We start from the raw sequence: 18,363 nt of genomic DNA on the forward strand, positions 1-18,363 counted from the left end.
AATTGAAGGAATTGAATCTAAAAGCTAATTAGAGTTCTTTGGCTAACTTCATACAACTTGTTTCCAGAAGGGTAGTTTCGGAAAATTATTGTTTCCTGCAAATATCATCATTAGATGTGATACACTACCCATAAGGTTGCTGAAAATTTCTCGATAGCCCATGACTGGTTTCGCCCTTCTTAAGGCTTATCAGGTGGGCGCACGCCTTGAGTTCCATTAACGAGGAATTCAGTTGAGTTGCAGGTGAGTCTCCCGAAAAAACACATTTATTTGCAACTGAGTGTATTTTGCTTATTATCATTTGATGTTCAACCACTCTCAAAGCTCTACCAGCGAGTGACTGAAAGCCACCAGCGAAGATCTATTTTTGGATAGTTTTATTATAAGCAGGTGAGGTTGGTAAGTGAACGAGGAGACGTTTGATCGTGGAGTTCGGGTAAGTCTACTCGAACTCATGTGTGTTCTTCTTACTTGACCGTTTCAGACCCAAACCTAGTGAATCACTATGTATTGGGTCAATTTACACGAGCTATGTGACATCTCTGATATGCTTGTCCCAACGAATGATGATGCGGTCAAACAGAATAGAGTTTGGATGATTGTGCCAAGCATGTAAAAAGACTGTTTTGTTCTGAGTTTAACCTTTCCCCAGGAAAATACGCTCAGCTTTGTTTGAGGTACAGTAGCTACCCACCACTCTGGGCAAACTGGGAATATCGACGGAGAAAACGTGTGAACATAAAAGTCCAAGTTCGTGAAACGCCTGTGAAAAAGTGACTGGGTAATTGACCGTTCAGGAGTGTTGTGAAGATCGACAAGGAAACTGTTACTGCTGCTACTGAACCCCCAGCGTAGCATCCAAATTAGGCAGGATGATAGCATCATCCAGATACCTAATAAACTTGTTACTCGGTTGAAGTACAAAAGACAAATTTCTGAGCAATTCAGTGGAGGCTCTGCTACGAACGCTGGGATCAGAAATATGGTGAGTGGATGTCAGAATCAGTCCTTTAACGTTTATCCCGTTGAAAGATTGATCCTTTTGCTAAGCAACTACAAGTGTTGATAAGTGACAACCACAGCCGTAGACAATGCGTTTTCACTTCGTCCTACATGGCTTTTCAAATGCTTCCGGGAATCACACGAACCTCATTTACACACAATATATAGTGACAAATGGTTGCTGGATCATTCGGAAGCTGACCTGCTGACTACTGTTCTGCCATGTCCTCTTGTTTTCTGTTTTGGCCTTCACTCTTACAAATAACAATTCTCAGGGCTTGCAACTAGAGTTGGTAAACGAAAAGTTTTTTTCAGTGCAATTGAAACGACACCGTCAAAACCGTTTAATTACGTTTTGAACACCTACTGGTTACGTTGACCGTCATACTTAAGTTGCTGAATGCTTTCGGCATAAATCTGTTTATCCATCTTTCGAGGCGGATGTGCTCATTCATCCCGAGTAAACGACTCAGGTTGTGCTCCAAAAGACTGTCCTTGTTGAACTCAATCATAATTTGGGCATAGGTTTTCCCTTCCGTGCTACTGAGATTCAGTAGTTTTAATCCTTTGACAGATTCCTCAAATGCCGGCGACGAGGGACCTCCCAAAACCTGATGTAATAGGATGTAAGATGAAGAAAAACAAAATAAACTCGAAACATTATAAATCGATTTTTATAAAATTACAAATAAATTGGCTAGGGAGAATCTAAGGCATCCTAACGAAGCGAAGAAATGGAAGAGAACATCGTCAATAAACGTGGAAGTTTATGAGTCACATGTAAATTATGATAATAATGAGGAAGTCACTTTGCCTCAAGGAGAATAATCAAACTGTGGAATAATACTCAACCTGACAAAAATGTAAAAAGGATTCATTATGTCGATTACCTTAAGTCAGCTTGAGTCAGAGCTAACCTAAATATGATCGGTTTAAATAAACAAAAGTTAGGTTCTTGGTGCTTTGAGAACAACAGTCTGTGAGTAGACTGAGGCAAACAGTAGTATCTCATATTAAGTTTGTTTATAAAAAATCGAGACAGTTCACCGGCCCAGTGTATTGTTGAGAGTAGTCAGGCTTGTTTAAGGCAGATGTCACACACCACATGAGAGATAGGATATATTTGCATAAAGGAAACTACTCACAAGCATATTAAGTTTATAAAAAATCGAGACAGTTCACCGGCCCAGTGTATTGTTGAGAGTAGTCAGGCTTGTTTAAGGCAGATGTCACACACCCACCACGAGATAGGATATATTTGCATAAAGGAAACTACTCACAAGGTTGCTGAAAACTCTTCGACAGCCCACGACTGGTTTCGCCCTTCTTGGGGCTCATCAGGTAGGCGCAGTCCCTCTATGAAAATATACTGTGATATCTCGAATATCGTGCCAACTGAATCATGAGGCATCCTGCGTGCAGCACACTCAGCTGTAGAATATCATGAACGAGAGATTCAGTTGAGTCTCTCGTGGAAACCAAATTGATGTGCAAATTAGTGTATTTCTCGACATAGTATATAGTTTTTCCATGAGCATTTAGCAACCCATGCTCAGCAAAATAGAAGACAAAGATAAGCAATAATGATTCCCCTCATGGCATCAATGAGAAATCTGCTAAGGATCATCTGTTGTCGGTTTTGTTTTACTTGGAACCTACATGCTGACACATCGCCAGCACACTAAGATGCTACTTAAATTGCTGACAAAATGTAAACAACTCCTCAAACTCCTTGGCGAAAAATTAACCGTAATCTCGCGCATTGTTTTCAAAAAACATTATCTGGTTTGTTCATTTTTTGCCTACTGAAAGCGGACTTACCGAACCCCGAAGTCTTTCTTCAACTTCTAACCAAGCAATCGATCCCTCTCGGGCTAATCCCCATTCCCACGGAAATGGTTGTCCCCTGTACACAATTGGCCCTTCACATTCAACAACTAAAATAAATTGTGCATGGGGAGTTATGAGTTGTTGACTCCTAAAAGATACCGTCGTAAAAAAGTGCTTAACTGACATCTGTACACCTGCTTTTTGAGTTTTCTGTAGAGGAAAATGTTGGTAGCTCAGGTAGCGTAGATGGTGGTCGTTGGCTTCTTCGCTGTGCTGGGCAATTTGTTTGCAAACGTTTCATCACCAATCGAGGTGACATAATCAGTGCGTTATTGTGGAGCGTAGGAGTGCGTAGCGGTGGGTTGGTGGTTGTGCTTTTTGAGTATTAATAGGATACAGTGTGAACTTAGGATTTTCTGGTCCATATTAAGCAACTTTGTCGTAACCTAACCCTACTCAGTAATTGCTTGAAATTACACATCCACTTAAACTTCACTGTACTGGACGAAGTTTGTACTTAGAAGTTGGCAGACTGTATAGGTCCTAGGCATGGCATGTGTACTGTGGTTCGTGTATGTTGAGTCTAGATAGGTGATTAGACTAAACGGCTGACACCGATATGGGAAACAAACCAAGTGAAAGCAATTTGCCAACAGATTTTGGCAAATGCCTGAACTCAAGCTCCTAGAGGTAACGAACCAGCGGATGTACAGCAAAGAAGGACCTTTCCACCTAACCCTATGTGTGTTATGTTTAGTTGTCTTTAACTGGCTCTACTCAGTCAATTTGGCTTTGACCTTAAATCCACGTTGTCACTTGAAAGAAGTCCCAGCAGCCAGGAGCTCCAAATGTCATGCATTGGGCTAAGTATCTTGAAAACAGGTGGTCAGTGCAGCGATTACAAAGGCAGATTAGGGTAGGGTTGGTAGCGTTCTGAATGGGAGTGATTATTTGCGAAAGGTCATACAACACCTAGTTGAAGGACCTTACCTTTAAAACGACTGTGGGAAAATCACGTCTATACTATATAACACTATAGTTAAAAGTGGCAAGTGTTCTCGAGGCCTGGCAAGCCATTTAGCTCGAGGCGAATGACGTCTATCTTTCTCCAAAGGTACAAACCAACCAAACCCTTTTGGTCTGCCAAAAATGCACAAGGCCGCTAGAGGACGGCGTGGGTTAATGAACGAAGGAGCCGGCCGTATTCTTGGTACCCGGAAATGGAGCATGCATGAGCCAATCAGCAACGAAGAAGGATAAAACAACCGGTCAACTATAGACTATTCAGGAATCGTACAATAAATGCTCTATGGACCAATTCACCAAACACATAGTGTAAGTTGACGGACACTCAGTCTTTAAATCAAAATTTCTGGGGCTAATTGTTAGACTGTCTAATCCCTCTACACCTATAGAGTGAGGTCTAACAGTGTTGTGTTCCAGAGCTTCTTGAGGAACCAACAAGACAATAGTCCCGAGCTATTCTATTGTGTTCTCACATGCAGTGTAGAAATAATAGTCTCTGTTGGACAGGCTTACATCAGGCTTCTGGAATTTCCGGATGCCTCTGGCCCTCACTCAGATCTCAGACTTACAGTAGCCATTTACAAAAGCTTAGTACTTTGAACCAAGCACATTGGTAGATTTATCTGTTAGATCACGCCTACTATATCAATCCCGAAGATGTAGAAACAAAACTCCAGCCTACCAGTTCAGAAACAATCAAATACTTTTCAGATTGCAAACTCGGGAAAGATAGGAAGAGCGTTCCACGGCTCCTCTTCAGAACATTCTAATTTTGCCATTTTGCAGTGAGCTGGAGATGATGAGTTCGAAAAGCAACAGCTGTTGCTTTCTGTTCCGAAAATTTTTTCAGGTTGTCCCCACCATGTGCCTTATGATTTTCGCTTTTAATCGCCCTTCAACATCACATGAGACCTATTAACAAGCCATTTTATTTCCAAACTGATGCGCAGTGTTTACAACACGTAAGGTTGGATGGTCTTGAAAGGTTCCGAAACCTAATAAAACTAGTTCAAATGTAAATATAAGTTGATAATTTCCCATGGTTGATGGTTTTATCCACCATGAAATTTCTCAATGTCACATCCAATTAGGTTATTAGAAGCTTCCATTTAGGAGCAAACGCTGTTTGATATTCGCATCATTTCTTAGGTTTCAACAGCGACTTTGATTCGTTTATCTGATAAAACATAGCGCAAGTTTTACTTGATGATTCCGTGAAGTCAAGTCTTAAATCCAAACTTTGCTTATTTGTGAGCCATGTTTTAAGTATAGAGCACTTCGAAATAAAAAAAACTCAAAATATCAAGCCAATAAGACTGCTCTTGAGGTTCCTAGGGGAAGCATAGAACTGTGCTAAAAAATTTATCCGAGAAGCATTATAAACCTTAGCGCGGAGTTTAATTGGCATCACTCTGCTCATCAGAGACAGAAGAATTAGTGATGATACTGCTGCCCTAGAACCACTAAGTTAATTCAATTATACTCGAAGCTCCGCAGCTGAAAGACAAGAGTGGGTATAAATGCAACCTGATGGTTGCCCGTCTCAAGCATTCTGACAAGCTTAAACATCCAAACGATCAATCACTCTGAAAAGAAAGTAAATGACGCTCACATCGATCAACCACCATTTCTTTTATTGTCTCCAGCCAAGCACGGGGGAGGTCATTGACACCTCGTCCAGGGAGGCGGACCGCACCAATAACACTCAAGCTCCTCTTCGTAATCTCTTTCACACCATTCTATCAAACCATAAGGTGCACACCCTGGGGATTTTGCCTTTCCCAAGGAGGCATACGGGATAATACTCGCAGCAGATGGCCGGGCCACCATAGCTGGATGTTTTCCTCGACTGCAGTACATATTACCGATTACAAATCCGTTGACGCCGTCCGACACAACCAACGCTTCTGAGGTTCGGTGGCTTAAAACCCGAAGATGTCTCAAATTATCTTTCTCAGAAGGCCATGTCTCACAACCACGCAACAATACAGCCTTCATTGTAGCCTGTACATGAGACCGTTGGGGCCAACAGATATTCCTTTTTGACTTCACAGGTAACAGAACTTAGTAAAGCTGATCCGGGCCGTTGAGATTGCTATAATACAGTCATTAGACCCACTAACACAATTACGCTAATACAGCTACCAATGTGTGTAAAATTCTCTACAAACTTTATATCATTGAATAACAAGGAGTATCTTGGGAGATTGGACGTTCTTGAGCATAACTCTGCACATTGAGGGTGCGAGGTGCATACCGAAATGTGGTTTCCAGCGTTTCACCCTTCCTCGAGATTACTTTATAGGTGCAGCTCTCGGGTGCGCGTCAATTTTATTTTACTTGAAGCGAAAGTGTACACACTTTGCAGCAAACTCATGTGCATACTAATTTGGTTTTCATGAAAGTTTCAACGGGATCCCATCTCAACCACTCGTTTGCTCACCAGACAATCCTATCTTTTATTGAGGTTATTCAAAACAGAGTTTCGATGATGAGACGTGAACAGGAGAGAAAACCTACGGCTGTTCGTTAAATCTTATTGTTTCAAACCGTTTCCGTTCGATATTGTGCATCCTTTTGGCGTCAGTTCAATGTTCCTTGTCATTTTCATATAATCGTTTCTTAAACAGTTTCAGAGCCTTTACCGCTTACAGAACTTCATCTTTAATGCATTGGTAAACACAAACTCGATGAACTATCATTACTGTATCATTGTTAAAACGTCATATTCCTTTAGCTGAATTCGAGTACAATTTACGTGTAGGGGACTCGGTTCCACCCTGGTGTGTGTATCGATGAACCAGACGGTGATTATTCCAGACCTGATGAAACTGTCCCGGATTTTTACATCTTACAATGTAAGCGGTTACAATTATCAGAGATTGATTGACGATGATTGACGATAGATTGACGAGATAGATTGACGATGATAACAGCTATTTATATTTTATATGAAAATGGAGTCATTAGGTTGTTCTGCAGTATTCTCAGTTATGTGTTGCCAGCACACAGCTTTTGTAGTGCAGTTTATACTTGGTTGGAATTCAGATACGGAATAATTAACACTGCGGCTTCACAGTACGATCTGTGAGTGTGCTGACGGTTATTCAAAATATATGTACCATTTTAGAGTTGATTCACATAGCCATACCAGACTACTGCACACCCAGTTTCACTATCTCCCTAGTCATTGACACCTTTCTAATTTAGGAGATGCTCATGTAATTTTCCTAGTTGCCGCTTAACAGTTGCAAATTTGCTAATAGAATTAGCTTCCGTAACAGTGAAGAACGAGCGCGTGATGTATTGTGAATTCGTGCTCCGTTTGCGCTTTTAGATTCAGAGACAATCCATGATTCCGCAGTGTCTAATGCCATAGTTTTGATACCAGACTCTTGCGTGGTGTCTAGGGTGGCATGAAATCTGACAGACGCACAAGAAATACGCAATTCAATAAAAAAAATAAACACAGCTAACGCGGCCCTGCGATCTTTGCTAGCTTTATATTTTCAGAGTAGATTTTTTCCGAAAGATCTTTTTTTGGTTCTCAAAGGGATCATTTTCGTGGACGAGATTATCCAAGCACTTAAGCCAATGCAGGACGGAATGGCGTAAGGGGTAAGGGCACAAATTTACTGGCTTGAAGGTCCGTGGTTCGAACCCGACCTCTACCTTTCGACTGACAGCATCCCGGCCCTCGTACAACCTTCGGATGGCATGGCATTTAGGGACCGAAAGGGTGCTACGGTTAAAAAAAAAGCCGACATAACTCATTCACAAGCCCGAAACCTGCGTTATATTTGGGTGATTCGACTAAAAAATGCACTGCACTACACTCGAATTAGACTAAAACAAATAATTCGACCTCTGGTGAACCCATACCCAGAAGAATATACCACGGCTCTCTAAAATTTACACAATTAATCGGGTTAGTCTCGCTACTCAGTACCTAATATATGCACTGAAAAGTACCCAGTCGAGCTAAAGTTTGTGGTAGTCAAATAGAAATTATTTGCCCCTACAAGCTAAGTGTGCCTTTTCCGATTCCTATGAAAAAATTAGCCCAAAATCGTGCGGACCGAATTGTTGAAAATTTCCTAGCCATTTTGACACGGCATAAATCTCGTCGTAAATTTCGCCTGAAAATGTCAGTTTTCTTTCTCGTTAAGGTCAGTCTGCAGTCCGAACTTGACGAGTCGTGTTGGGGAGCGGACGCAAGCTGAGTAGGTTAAATTAGGGCGAACCACAAAGCTGTTTACCTTATATTGCTTATATTGCCAATGGACAGTACTATGGTGGAGTTTATTTTACAAACGAGCGGACGCAAGCTGAGTAGGTTAAATTAGGTCGAACCACAAGGCTGTTTACCTTATATTGCTAATGGGCAGTACTATGGTGGAGTTTATTTTACAAACCACTGTCGTGGCTAAAATAAGTAGCTTTGGCGGACATCGTAGTCAAGACATTTAGAGAAATCGGTAGCGGCAGACGGACTGAATACCCCTAATTCATTTTTTCATCATAATCGCAAAGCATGAAAACTGGTTTCAACAGTGAACGGTCCTGTTCTGCGTCTACAAGGGAAACACCAATGTTCTCTTAGTCTGAGCATTTTTCAACAAGGCTAAAATTCTGCAAATCCAACAGAGATTTCCTAAAGTTGGTCGGTTAATTTGGAGAAGGATGCAGCTGAAGTACTCATATTGTAACTCACTTATCCTCGGGTAAACATCTAGTGAGCAAAAATAAAGCACCGTTACCGTCAAAAAATTCATCTAGACGTGAACAAACATGAATTGTTAATAATGTTTATGAATACTGCGAGTTGTGTAGAACTGCATATCCCCAAATATGAAGAAATTCAGTTTAATTTTCAAGCTGGTTTAGCGTACGGGATTCTTGGATGTCGAAATTTATTATTCTTCAAGCTGCACAGATGATGAACTGTGCTTCCGGCTTAAATGTTCTCAACTGGACATATATAAAGGAAAAATGATGAACATTACCCAGTCAGCACTGGATAACGTCCCCTCAGACAAATGCTTACTTGTATTTGCAAATTGTTGGCCCTTAGTTCACAAAAAACCACAGTTTGGTTGAAGCGATTCCTCCAGTGTTTGAACGGTTACTCCCGTGTCAGACAATGATTGGTTTGAACCAAACTATTCCTTCTTCGGAAAGGGATAGTTTTCAGGTCGGCTCTGAGTTGACTAATCTGGCTGCGTATAATTTATGTCTTTCCAACGTCTAATCCATGGAGTGAGAAGGCTGAATATGATATTCTGAGGTCAGATAAGCTTTACTGTAAAATATTCGTTCGTCCTTTTTGCTTGTTCAAAAGTGGCTTGCTGCTTGGCCAAAAAATGACTGGATGCACAGATGAAGAATGCATGGGACCAAGACACAATGTATTTTATTTATGTAGAGCATCTCTGAACACAGTGAATAGTTGAATCCACCAAATACTTGTTCTAGCCACGGGTTACCACCAATTTTATTTGGAGTAGAGAGGTACTCAAAAGTATCGTCACTTGTCACCTTGGTCAGGAATCGTGACTAGAGCAAATGGTGGCTAGGGTGTATAACAACAAGAACGGGAATGATGACCCATGACGAAGAACAGCATTGAGTCAGTGTGGTTCCGAAATAAACAGGAGTTTCGGGTCCATTCCTCATGTTCGCATCGCACTGGTTAGCGTGGTCTTCGTGTGGTAAAAAACTATGGGGTCCAAATTACGTATCACCGTTCTATGTGATCTGATAGGGTCATGTAAACGGTACGTTTCCATAACATGGAGTATGATGGATGACGCTTGGTCGACTGTGGTCTGTTTTCTATGTACTTGGCACAATCCGGCCAGATACAAGTGAGACTGTGCCGACTGATAAATTTGGAATAAGAGTGAAGTGTTTTTCACTATTAATAAAGGCAACGGAGCCGTATTTGCCACAAGAACACACCTTTTTTGGTATGGCTCGGCTTTTCTGGGGATTTTTGCCTTCTGTACGCCATGCTGAGTTTACTTGGTGGTTCCAGAAGGCCGATTTCATCTACTCCCAGTGGGATCACCCAACAAGCCCGAAATATCTATTTTATTCGTACTCTTCAGCAGTCGGAGGTAGAATAACTTTATGCTTCGCCCATGAATGACTACCGGATACCATGTGTTGTGGAAACTATCTGCTGTGTTCAATAGAGTCAGCTGAATAAACTTGTCAGATTCAGATGGCAAAATTAACCCAGTGGATCTGAATAGCAGAAAACAGACCGACAGTGCATAAGTTAACACTTACCCGTTTGAATATAATTTACCCATTAAGCATCTGTTTTTTGCGTGCAGATGAACTATGGTGTACTGTCATGAAGGCTGGGAGAATTCGGCTATTTTATACCGGTTTCCTTCGTTATGGCTCTCCCTTCGAAATTATCATTTTATTTCCCGTTAACTACTGCCCGAAATTAAATACATCCAGATGATAGAGCCAATAGAACAACGAATCAGAATGTTTCCTCATAATTTGATACAGTGATGTTCAGGTTAAATTCCTTCACTCATCTGAATATGTAAAGTCTACTTATCCACACACCCCTTGTCATCTCTTCGGTAGTACTAGGGAATGTGGCTTGCCCAGCTCCTTCTTTCAGAAGAAAAATCGTCAATCACTGAAAGATAGAACAGGCACTCGTTGATACTTGGAGCGATACAATCGCTTGGCGAAAATCATAAGCTGACGAGGACAGTAAGTGCACAGTTAGATTCTTCTCACTTCGAGGAAATAGCTCAACTTTGTGCAAGCAAACGGATAATAAATACTTAACTTTCATGTTCACATTAGAACTTTTTTCAAGAAGAATTGTGTAGAAAATTAACCATACAAGACGTACCCTCAGCCAAAACTTGTGACAGGAGGTGAGCAATGACTAGCAGCATCAGATGCATCTTTTGCCCAGCACAAATGAAGTAACTTTGGTGGGTTTTTATATTTTCACAGGTTGGAAACTCGCCACAGTACAGTCGTTCGAAAATCTTCTTTTCATACAGCCTTTTGGCCCACCAGACCAGACATCATTCCTGACTAGGTCACATGCAAGTGGTGTGAAAATCTAGCCAATGGAATGTGCAGCTTATTTCCTTTAATCGTTCTCTATTCTATCAGCCGACCAACTCACAAGCAGGTGAATCAAAAGAGAACAGGAAATATTTTTCAAAGCTTTAGGGTAATCACCCACCATAAAAAGCTACGGTGTTTTTTCTCCACAGGAGCTGTCCCAAAAGGGCAGGACCCAAAACCTATTTGTCGCACGATTTTTTTGGCCATCAATTAAAGCAAAAATATTGTCAAATAAGTATAAATCAAGTGAACATCGGGTTACTTCGGTTTGGAGGCTTGTACTCCTGGTCAGACTCATTAAAATATCATTTTGGATGTCTGAAGTGTTCCGTGATTTGATTTGGCAGGCGCGTACTTCAGATAAAATTTTGCGGGCCGCTGTATTAACTATATTGGTCGACTGATGAAGATCTTACTCCCAGTTTCGATAGCACATCGGACCATTTTACAGCGACAGATCGTGCTTCTCAATTTAGACAATCACGAATTCATTCCGTTCCCAACACTAGTCTTAGTGGCTGTAGAAAGATCGAGAAGGAAAAAAAAACAAGATAATTTACAAATGAGTGTACTTCGCTGATTTCGTGCAGTTCGGTTTCTAGTAGAACATAAGGTTGGAAACTCATGGGTTTCGCCTACCTGATGAGCCCCAAGAAGGNAACCGGTCGTGGGCTGTCGACAAACCTTCAGCCACCGTATGAGTAGTGTATTACGAATATACATGTATCGCGATATCTCGAATGTCGTAGTGACTGAAACATGAGGTGGCCTGGTGCAGCATATTCAGTTGCCTGGAAACATCAAAACCTAGAGATTCAGCTGGGTTCTAGGTGAGTCTCTCGGAAAAAAACACATTCGTTTGCAAATTAGTGTATTTCGCTAAAGCTAAGAGGTCATTTTAAGGTTTTGCGGAAGGTCATCGAATACTTTTTTCACCAATACTCCAGGCCAGATGTGTGAGACTGAACAATCATTGGTCCCCGGTCGAAAAGTTCAATCAAAATTTAGTTTCAGAATTTGCAAAAACAAAACTACGATCAACTGACATAGAGAAAGTGCAGGGCTGAATTACAAAACTGCTGCAGGTCGCCTTCTGACTGATCGGAGGCACAGTCGTGTTTCCTGGCATTTTTGCTCTGACACTTCTATGAAGCATTTTTCTATACTCGAGAAATATACTCATTTGCAAATCAGTTCAGATTGCAGGGCTGAACTACAAAACTGCTGCAGGTTGCCTTCTGACTGATCGGAGGTACAGTCGTGTTTCCTGGCAATTTTGCTCTGACACTTCTATAAAGCATTTTGCTATACTCGAGAAATACACTCATTTGCAAATCAGTTTGGTTTTCACGGGACATCTCGAATATCGTGCCAACTGAATCATGAGGCCACCCGTGTGCAGCGCATTCAGTTGGTGGACACCATAAACGAGAGATTCAATTGAGTCTCTCGTGAAAACCAAATTGATTTGCAAATAAGTGTATTTCTCGAAAAAAAAGTCCCATTTGGGTTCAAGTAGAACATACGGTTGATGAAAACTCGGGGACTGCGCCTACCTGATGAGCCCCAAGAGGGGCGAAACCGATCGTGGGCTATCGAACAGTTTTCAGCAACCTTGTGAGTAGTTTCATTTTGCTATACATTCAGTGATGAACCTGTCACCGCTTATTTCCTGGAAAACTACTAAGTCAATTCCAAAACCGCGGACATTACACCCGAAACTAATTTTTGCGCAGACTTTCAACCACTGACTATTTATTTCTTTTCGGCGAAAAAATATATTTGTTAAAAATCATCCTTGATGGCGTTGATGGCTTGGCAGTGCAGGCCTTGGTCACGTGTTAAAATTTTATTTTAGGATGCTTCTGTTCTTTAAAGAATGAAATACGGCGGAGTCCGGGCCGTTATTCTAAAAATATCTGCAAGAATTTGCAGTAACCACCCTTGATGTAAACGATGTTGACAGGAATCTGAATAGCATTTTATCTCCGTGGTGAAGCGGTGTACGAGCGAGCTTTCAATGTTATTTGAAGGTTTTTTGTCTTTTAAAGTGAATGACGCTCCGTCTAAGTGTCGAAGCAGTAACATTTCTTTGAATTCCTCGCTAAGCTCCCACCAAGTGTGACGACAAAACCACTCCAAAGTTTCTGCGCATTCGAGATATACAACCTGAAATTAATAATTGGGGCTTCCAATAAAAAATTGCCATTTCACTCTGACAAGCTTCTTTTCACTGTTTCCAGTTTTCTGCATATTGACATTCCGGAACTTCTGCGAAGGCCTCAGTATACATTACACGGACTGTAAATTTTTTCTGAAGGTAAAACTTATTTTCTTGGTTGAGAGACCATCTCAACAGTCCAGGCGTTTACATTTTGCATGGTATCTATCTGTTTAGACTTTACATCTTGACCTCATAAACACATATAGGAGGAAGTGAAAATCGCGGAAAAATTACTCACACTGACATAAATTCCCTTATAAACTTGCATTTACTGCGTTCAATAGGTCAACATATCTAGAACTTGGGGCCCAAGTCGAAACAGCAAGAGTAAACACTGACCATCGAAAAGTTGGTTCCGTCGGTCAAGTGACGTGTTTTATGGATGGTGTAAGCAGTCAGGACAAACCGCTGTCTCTTGATTGGATTTGTGCTTACTGCGAGATTTCGTTTTACTGAACAGTCATCCTTTCGAACTTTGTTAATCACCTGAAATACATTCCTTGACACGATCAGCTCTCATGTTTTGGGTTATTGCGCTTCTAGCTAACAAATTTCTTGCAAGGTAAGGTCAAAATGGGTCATGAATAAGTCCTTAGAGGTAGAGGGGTAGTCAGGCACGACAGCCTATTTAGAATGAAATTCTTCCGAGCTTATGAAAACTCAACAGGAATTATCTACTACGTTGCAAATACAAAAAGAAGCAGATCATACTCGGGTCTTGGAGTCACCTCTAGACTTATTAGTTGAACCATCACAATTATTCAGACTGCAGAAGTCTGCAATTATTCTGAACAAACGAAGACATTTTAAGAATAGCCATATGAGTCCCATCCTCATAAAGAGATGACCAAATTGTTCATCTCCTTAGATCTCGTATGACACACAAGGATTATGGGAAATCTGAAAAAAAAACATCCACAAGAAACCAAAAGGCATCACTATTGTTTCATATTACTCACTGATTCATCCTAATACAACATTTGCTAATATTGGTTCAACATAAAATCCCTGTAAGAGCAAAGAAGTGCAAGAACAAATTCTACCGCAAGCAGAGGGTTACCTGGATCGAAATCAGTTTAATCATCCTCAACCTGGAACAAAGCAGTTGCGGCACATACTTATGTGTACAGGTTAACAAGCTGTAAACGAAAGTCTATCATGAATTGAAAGATAGTAGAACCTACCCACAAGGTTGCTGAAAACTGTTCGATAGCCCACGGCCGGTTTCTTCCTGCTTGGGGCTCATCAGGTAGGCGCAGTCCCCGAGTTTTCATCAACCTTATGTCCTACTTGAACCCAAATTGAACTTTTTTCGAGAAGTAGACTCATTTGCAAATCAATTTGGTTTTTACGAGAGACTCAAATGAATCTCTGGTTTATGGTATTCTACAACTGAATGTGCTGCACATGGGCTGCCTCATATTTCAGTTGGCAAGGAGGGCGAAACCGGGTGTGGGCTGTGGAAAGGTTTTCAGCAACCTTACGAGTAGTTTCCTTTATGAAAATATACTGCGATCTCTTGAATATCGTGCCAACTGAATCATGAGGCGGCCTGTGTGCAGCACATTTTGTTGTAGAATATCATAAACCGTAGATTCAGTCGAGTTTCTCATGAAAACCAAATTGATTTGCAAATGAGTATATTTCTCGAAAGCAGAACCTAGTTTTTCACCCTGACCCATCCACCTTACGAAACAGCTGAACACAACTGTTAAATGACATTCAACATTGATTTGATCTGCCCTGAAAATTAGCTAGTATGGCTACTTGGTTCGATGACATTGGGTGCGAAAATTCGAGGCGTTCTTTAATTATAAACCCACCAACTGCCTATTTTCTTTTCAAACCATAACCATTATCAAATGATTCCGCCGGGAATTTGCACCCAGGACTCGCTGATAAAGTTTATTTTGCTGTACCTTGTACTAGAGTCGATCGATTAGTACTCGCTTTATTTGCATACAGTCAAAAAAACGCTTAAACAACTATTTACGGTAGGTGATCACTTGAGAGGTTTGGGCAAAAAACTGAATTCAGTTGTGGTGTCACTAGCTTGACAATTATAAGCACTTTTCTCTCGATAGCTTTGACGCGTCCACAACATATTTATGAGTGGAATAAACACAGTTGTCCTATATATCTAGACATATGGTGGCAAAACTGGGCAAATGGCAAAAATTGTAACTGATCGAGATAGATAGGTGGACCAAAAAAGGCATTTATTTTTTCCTCCGGCCTAGGCCTTTTCAATACGAACCAATCAGCGACCGCCAAAACAATCAGCTGGCAAAGCATCTATCCATATGGCTAACCGGAGTCAGTGTGGACTATTAACCGATTCCGCACATGCCTGTATAATCTAACGGAACCCAATTAGGTGGGGAAATATCACAGCTGCATATCATAAATCGTTTGAACTTTCCTTAGAACCAAGTGAACAAGACAAAGGAATGACAAATAGGAGTAGTGTTAAAGGAGTTGGAGTGAACACTACCACTCGTCTCACACAGCAGCCCGCATTTCCTTTCAACAGATGTTACCCAACTCTCTGAAATGTAAGGAGTTTGTTACAGGGCCCACAATTCTTAAATTTATGGGAGCCAGAGAATTTGAAGCAAATGCCTTTCGAAGGTCCACAGGAGATTGTATTGGCCCAATGTTGAATCTACTTCGTTAGTAACACATAGTAGAGCACTCGATTATCGAAAACTTGCATGAGATCAAGTCCGAAGTAAACAAACAAACAATCAGTGAACAGACAAATGAGTTTTTCTTTTTACCCACTAAGTTCAGTAGGTTTCATTCTACTGAATGTTCCACTTCTCTTTCACTTTCTGAGAACCACAGTTTTCAAATGCTTTTCGCTGTAAATCTTTGGATCCTCTGCTCACTTTACTTCAACAGTGATCACCGCTTAACTGCTTACAGGTATGTCTGCTTAGTATAGTGGGAACTCACTGACTTAACGTTGTACAGGTCTTCTTACCTTCGCAAAGTGATAAGAGTAGGCATCCGAAAAGCTCTAGACTACTGACTTCCTATGTAGTTTTCATCTGAAAAAAACCAACCTGGCCGAAAACATCCACAGGTACAGCCGTCCTTCTCACGTATGAAATCTCATGCACTCAAACTGTTAGGCTGCTAGGGAGACCACTGAAAACGCCGTCTAATTAGACGTCGTTTTTGACGAAGAAAGCACGCATTACAGGACTGGACGTCGTTTTTATGACGATTTGACGAAGAAAGCACGCATTACAGGACTGAACTACGTAATAGCACTTTTAAACAGTCTCTCAATATTTAAAGTGGTGGAACTAGTTCTTTATTTAAATTTTAAAGGAGACCAGCACAAGACTGTAAGAATAGGCAGACGGCGCAACTAACATCCTTAATGTCTCCACCAGAGTTGCGATACAGTTGTCTTTTCTAAAACGAGGTCTTACTTGGACATCTGTGCGTTGCCTAGGAAGGGTGAGGGATCTGAAATTGCGGACCACATTCAGTAACTTTGTATTGTTTAGTCCGACATGGACACCTGGTCCATTGTCAAGGTGAGTGGGTAGGATTCACTGTTACACTATGGTTGAAGCTGAACAATCGTCCTAGTCTGCCCATGATTTGGAGTCCTCAAAAAGAATCCTAAGCCTTTCCTTTTTGAAATAATTGGACCGATATTCACTTTTGGTCATAAAACAAAGAATTTTGAATTGCGCTATTCATAAGGTTGCTGAAAACTCCTCGACCGGTTTCGCCCTTCTTGGGGCTCATCAGGTAGGCGCAGTCCCCGAGTTTCCGTCAACCCTATGTTCTACTTGAAAACAAATTGCACGAAATTAGCAAATATACACTGATTTGCTACTCCTCAAGGAGTTTCCGGCGACCTAATGAGTAGTGCATTACAAAACATATACATATCGCGATATCTCGAAAATCGTAACGAATAACTCCTCGAGGAGTTTCCGGCGACCTAATGGGTAGTGCATTACAAAACATATACGTATCGCGATATCTCGAAAATCGTAACGAATGAAAAATGAAGCGGCCTGGTGAAGCACACTCAGTCACCCGGAAACATCACAACCGAGAGATTAAGCTGGGTTCCAGGTGAGTCTCTCAATAAACCAAAGTAGTTTGCAAATGAGTGTATATTCGCAAAGAATTTTGATTTTTAAAGCATTTCTTCTCATTCACGATGGATCGGTTTTCATTTACGAATGAATCATGCGGAAAAACTGTTGGTCCGCATTAAACTGAGTGAACAGTGGGTTGTAACATGAAGTTTTTTCGACTAATTGTGAAACAGAGTATTTTAGCTGCAAATCACTTCAATGGTGTTTTCGAGCGTTTCCCTCAAACCGATACTGACAGTGTTGCATAACTGTCTGAAAGAGCCAGAAAGAAGTATTTTGGTGGCATGAACTGAAAAAATTTATTCGCCCAGGAATGTGAAGACGAATGACCTTGGCCTGAGATCATCGTATCGCAAAGTTGCCTGATGTCGAAAACCTTCACATAAGCCGTTTATGATTCGCTGGAATTTTCCATCGTACGATGCCCGTTTGACTAAAAAGCTTGACAGATAAGGTAGACTTCCGATGGCAACGACTATTAGTCGGTCATTAGATTGATACCAGACAGTGTAGGGTAATTGTCCAACAGTCTATGGGTTGTGCGTTGTTTCGACTGCTGTCGAAATGAATCCAAAGCTTTTGTGCAAAGAGAACGTCATATCGAGAACCACAAAGGCAAATTGGGTTAGCTTTGTCCCTTAGAAATCAATTAGCAAAAAGCGAATAAATAATAACAACCACACGAACTGTCCCAAAATTGAGGACAGCTAAAACACTTTATGCTCTCATCAGTTCAATCCAGCTTCGCCTCGGTGCCTGATGTGAGGCTAAACTGGGTCCAAGCACTCCCTGATGCAGCAAATATACAAACCCTTTTGTGATGTTGAACCTTTGTGTAGCTGATCATCTATCAATCTAGTATGCTCCAAAAAACATCAGGCTGGGCTCAAATCTTCACACTGGTAGTCTCAAAAGTGAGTCAAGACAGGGTGCTTTTCTGTTGAAGAACGCTCCTAATTGTGAATGATGGTTAGGACGAATCTATCAACAGAACCCATTCCAAATTCCAAAATTACGAGTCATTGGCTTTGATGCTTC

At 41.1% G+C, this 18,363-nt stretch overlaps 1 protein-coding gene across 1 annotated transcript; it reads left to right on the forward strand.

The window, feature by feature from the left end:
- Nucleotides 1-2,270: 2,270 nt before the first annotated feature.
- On the forward strand, nt 2,271-16,624 carry T265_13447 (hypothetical protein; the record flags this gene model as incomplete). Its single annotated transcript, XM_009168902.1, has 4 exons — nt 2,271-2,343; nt 14,519-14,681; nt 15,883-16,123; nt 16,535-16,624. Coding segments are annotated over 4 exons (564 nt in total), but the record flags the coding sequence as incomplete, so codon positions are not given.
- Nucleotides 16,625-18,363: the final 1,739 nt, after the last annotated feature.

The sequence above is a fragment of the Opisthorchis viverrini genome (genome assembly GCF_000715545.1).
Source record: "Opisthorchis viverrini unplaced genomic scaffold opera_v5_66, whole genome shotgun sequence".
NCBI lineage: Eukaryota > Metazoa > Platyhelminthes > Trematoda > Opisthorchiida > Opisthorchiidae > Opisthorchis > Opisthorchis viverrini.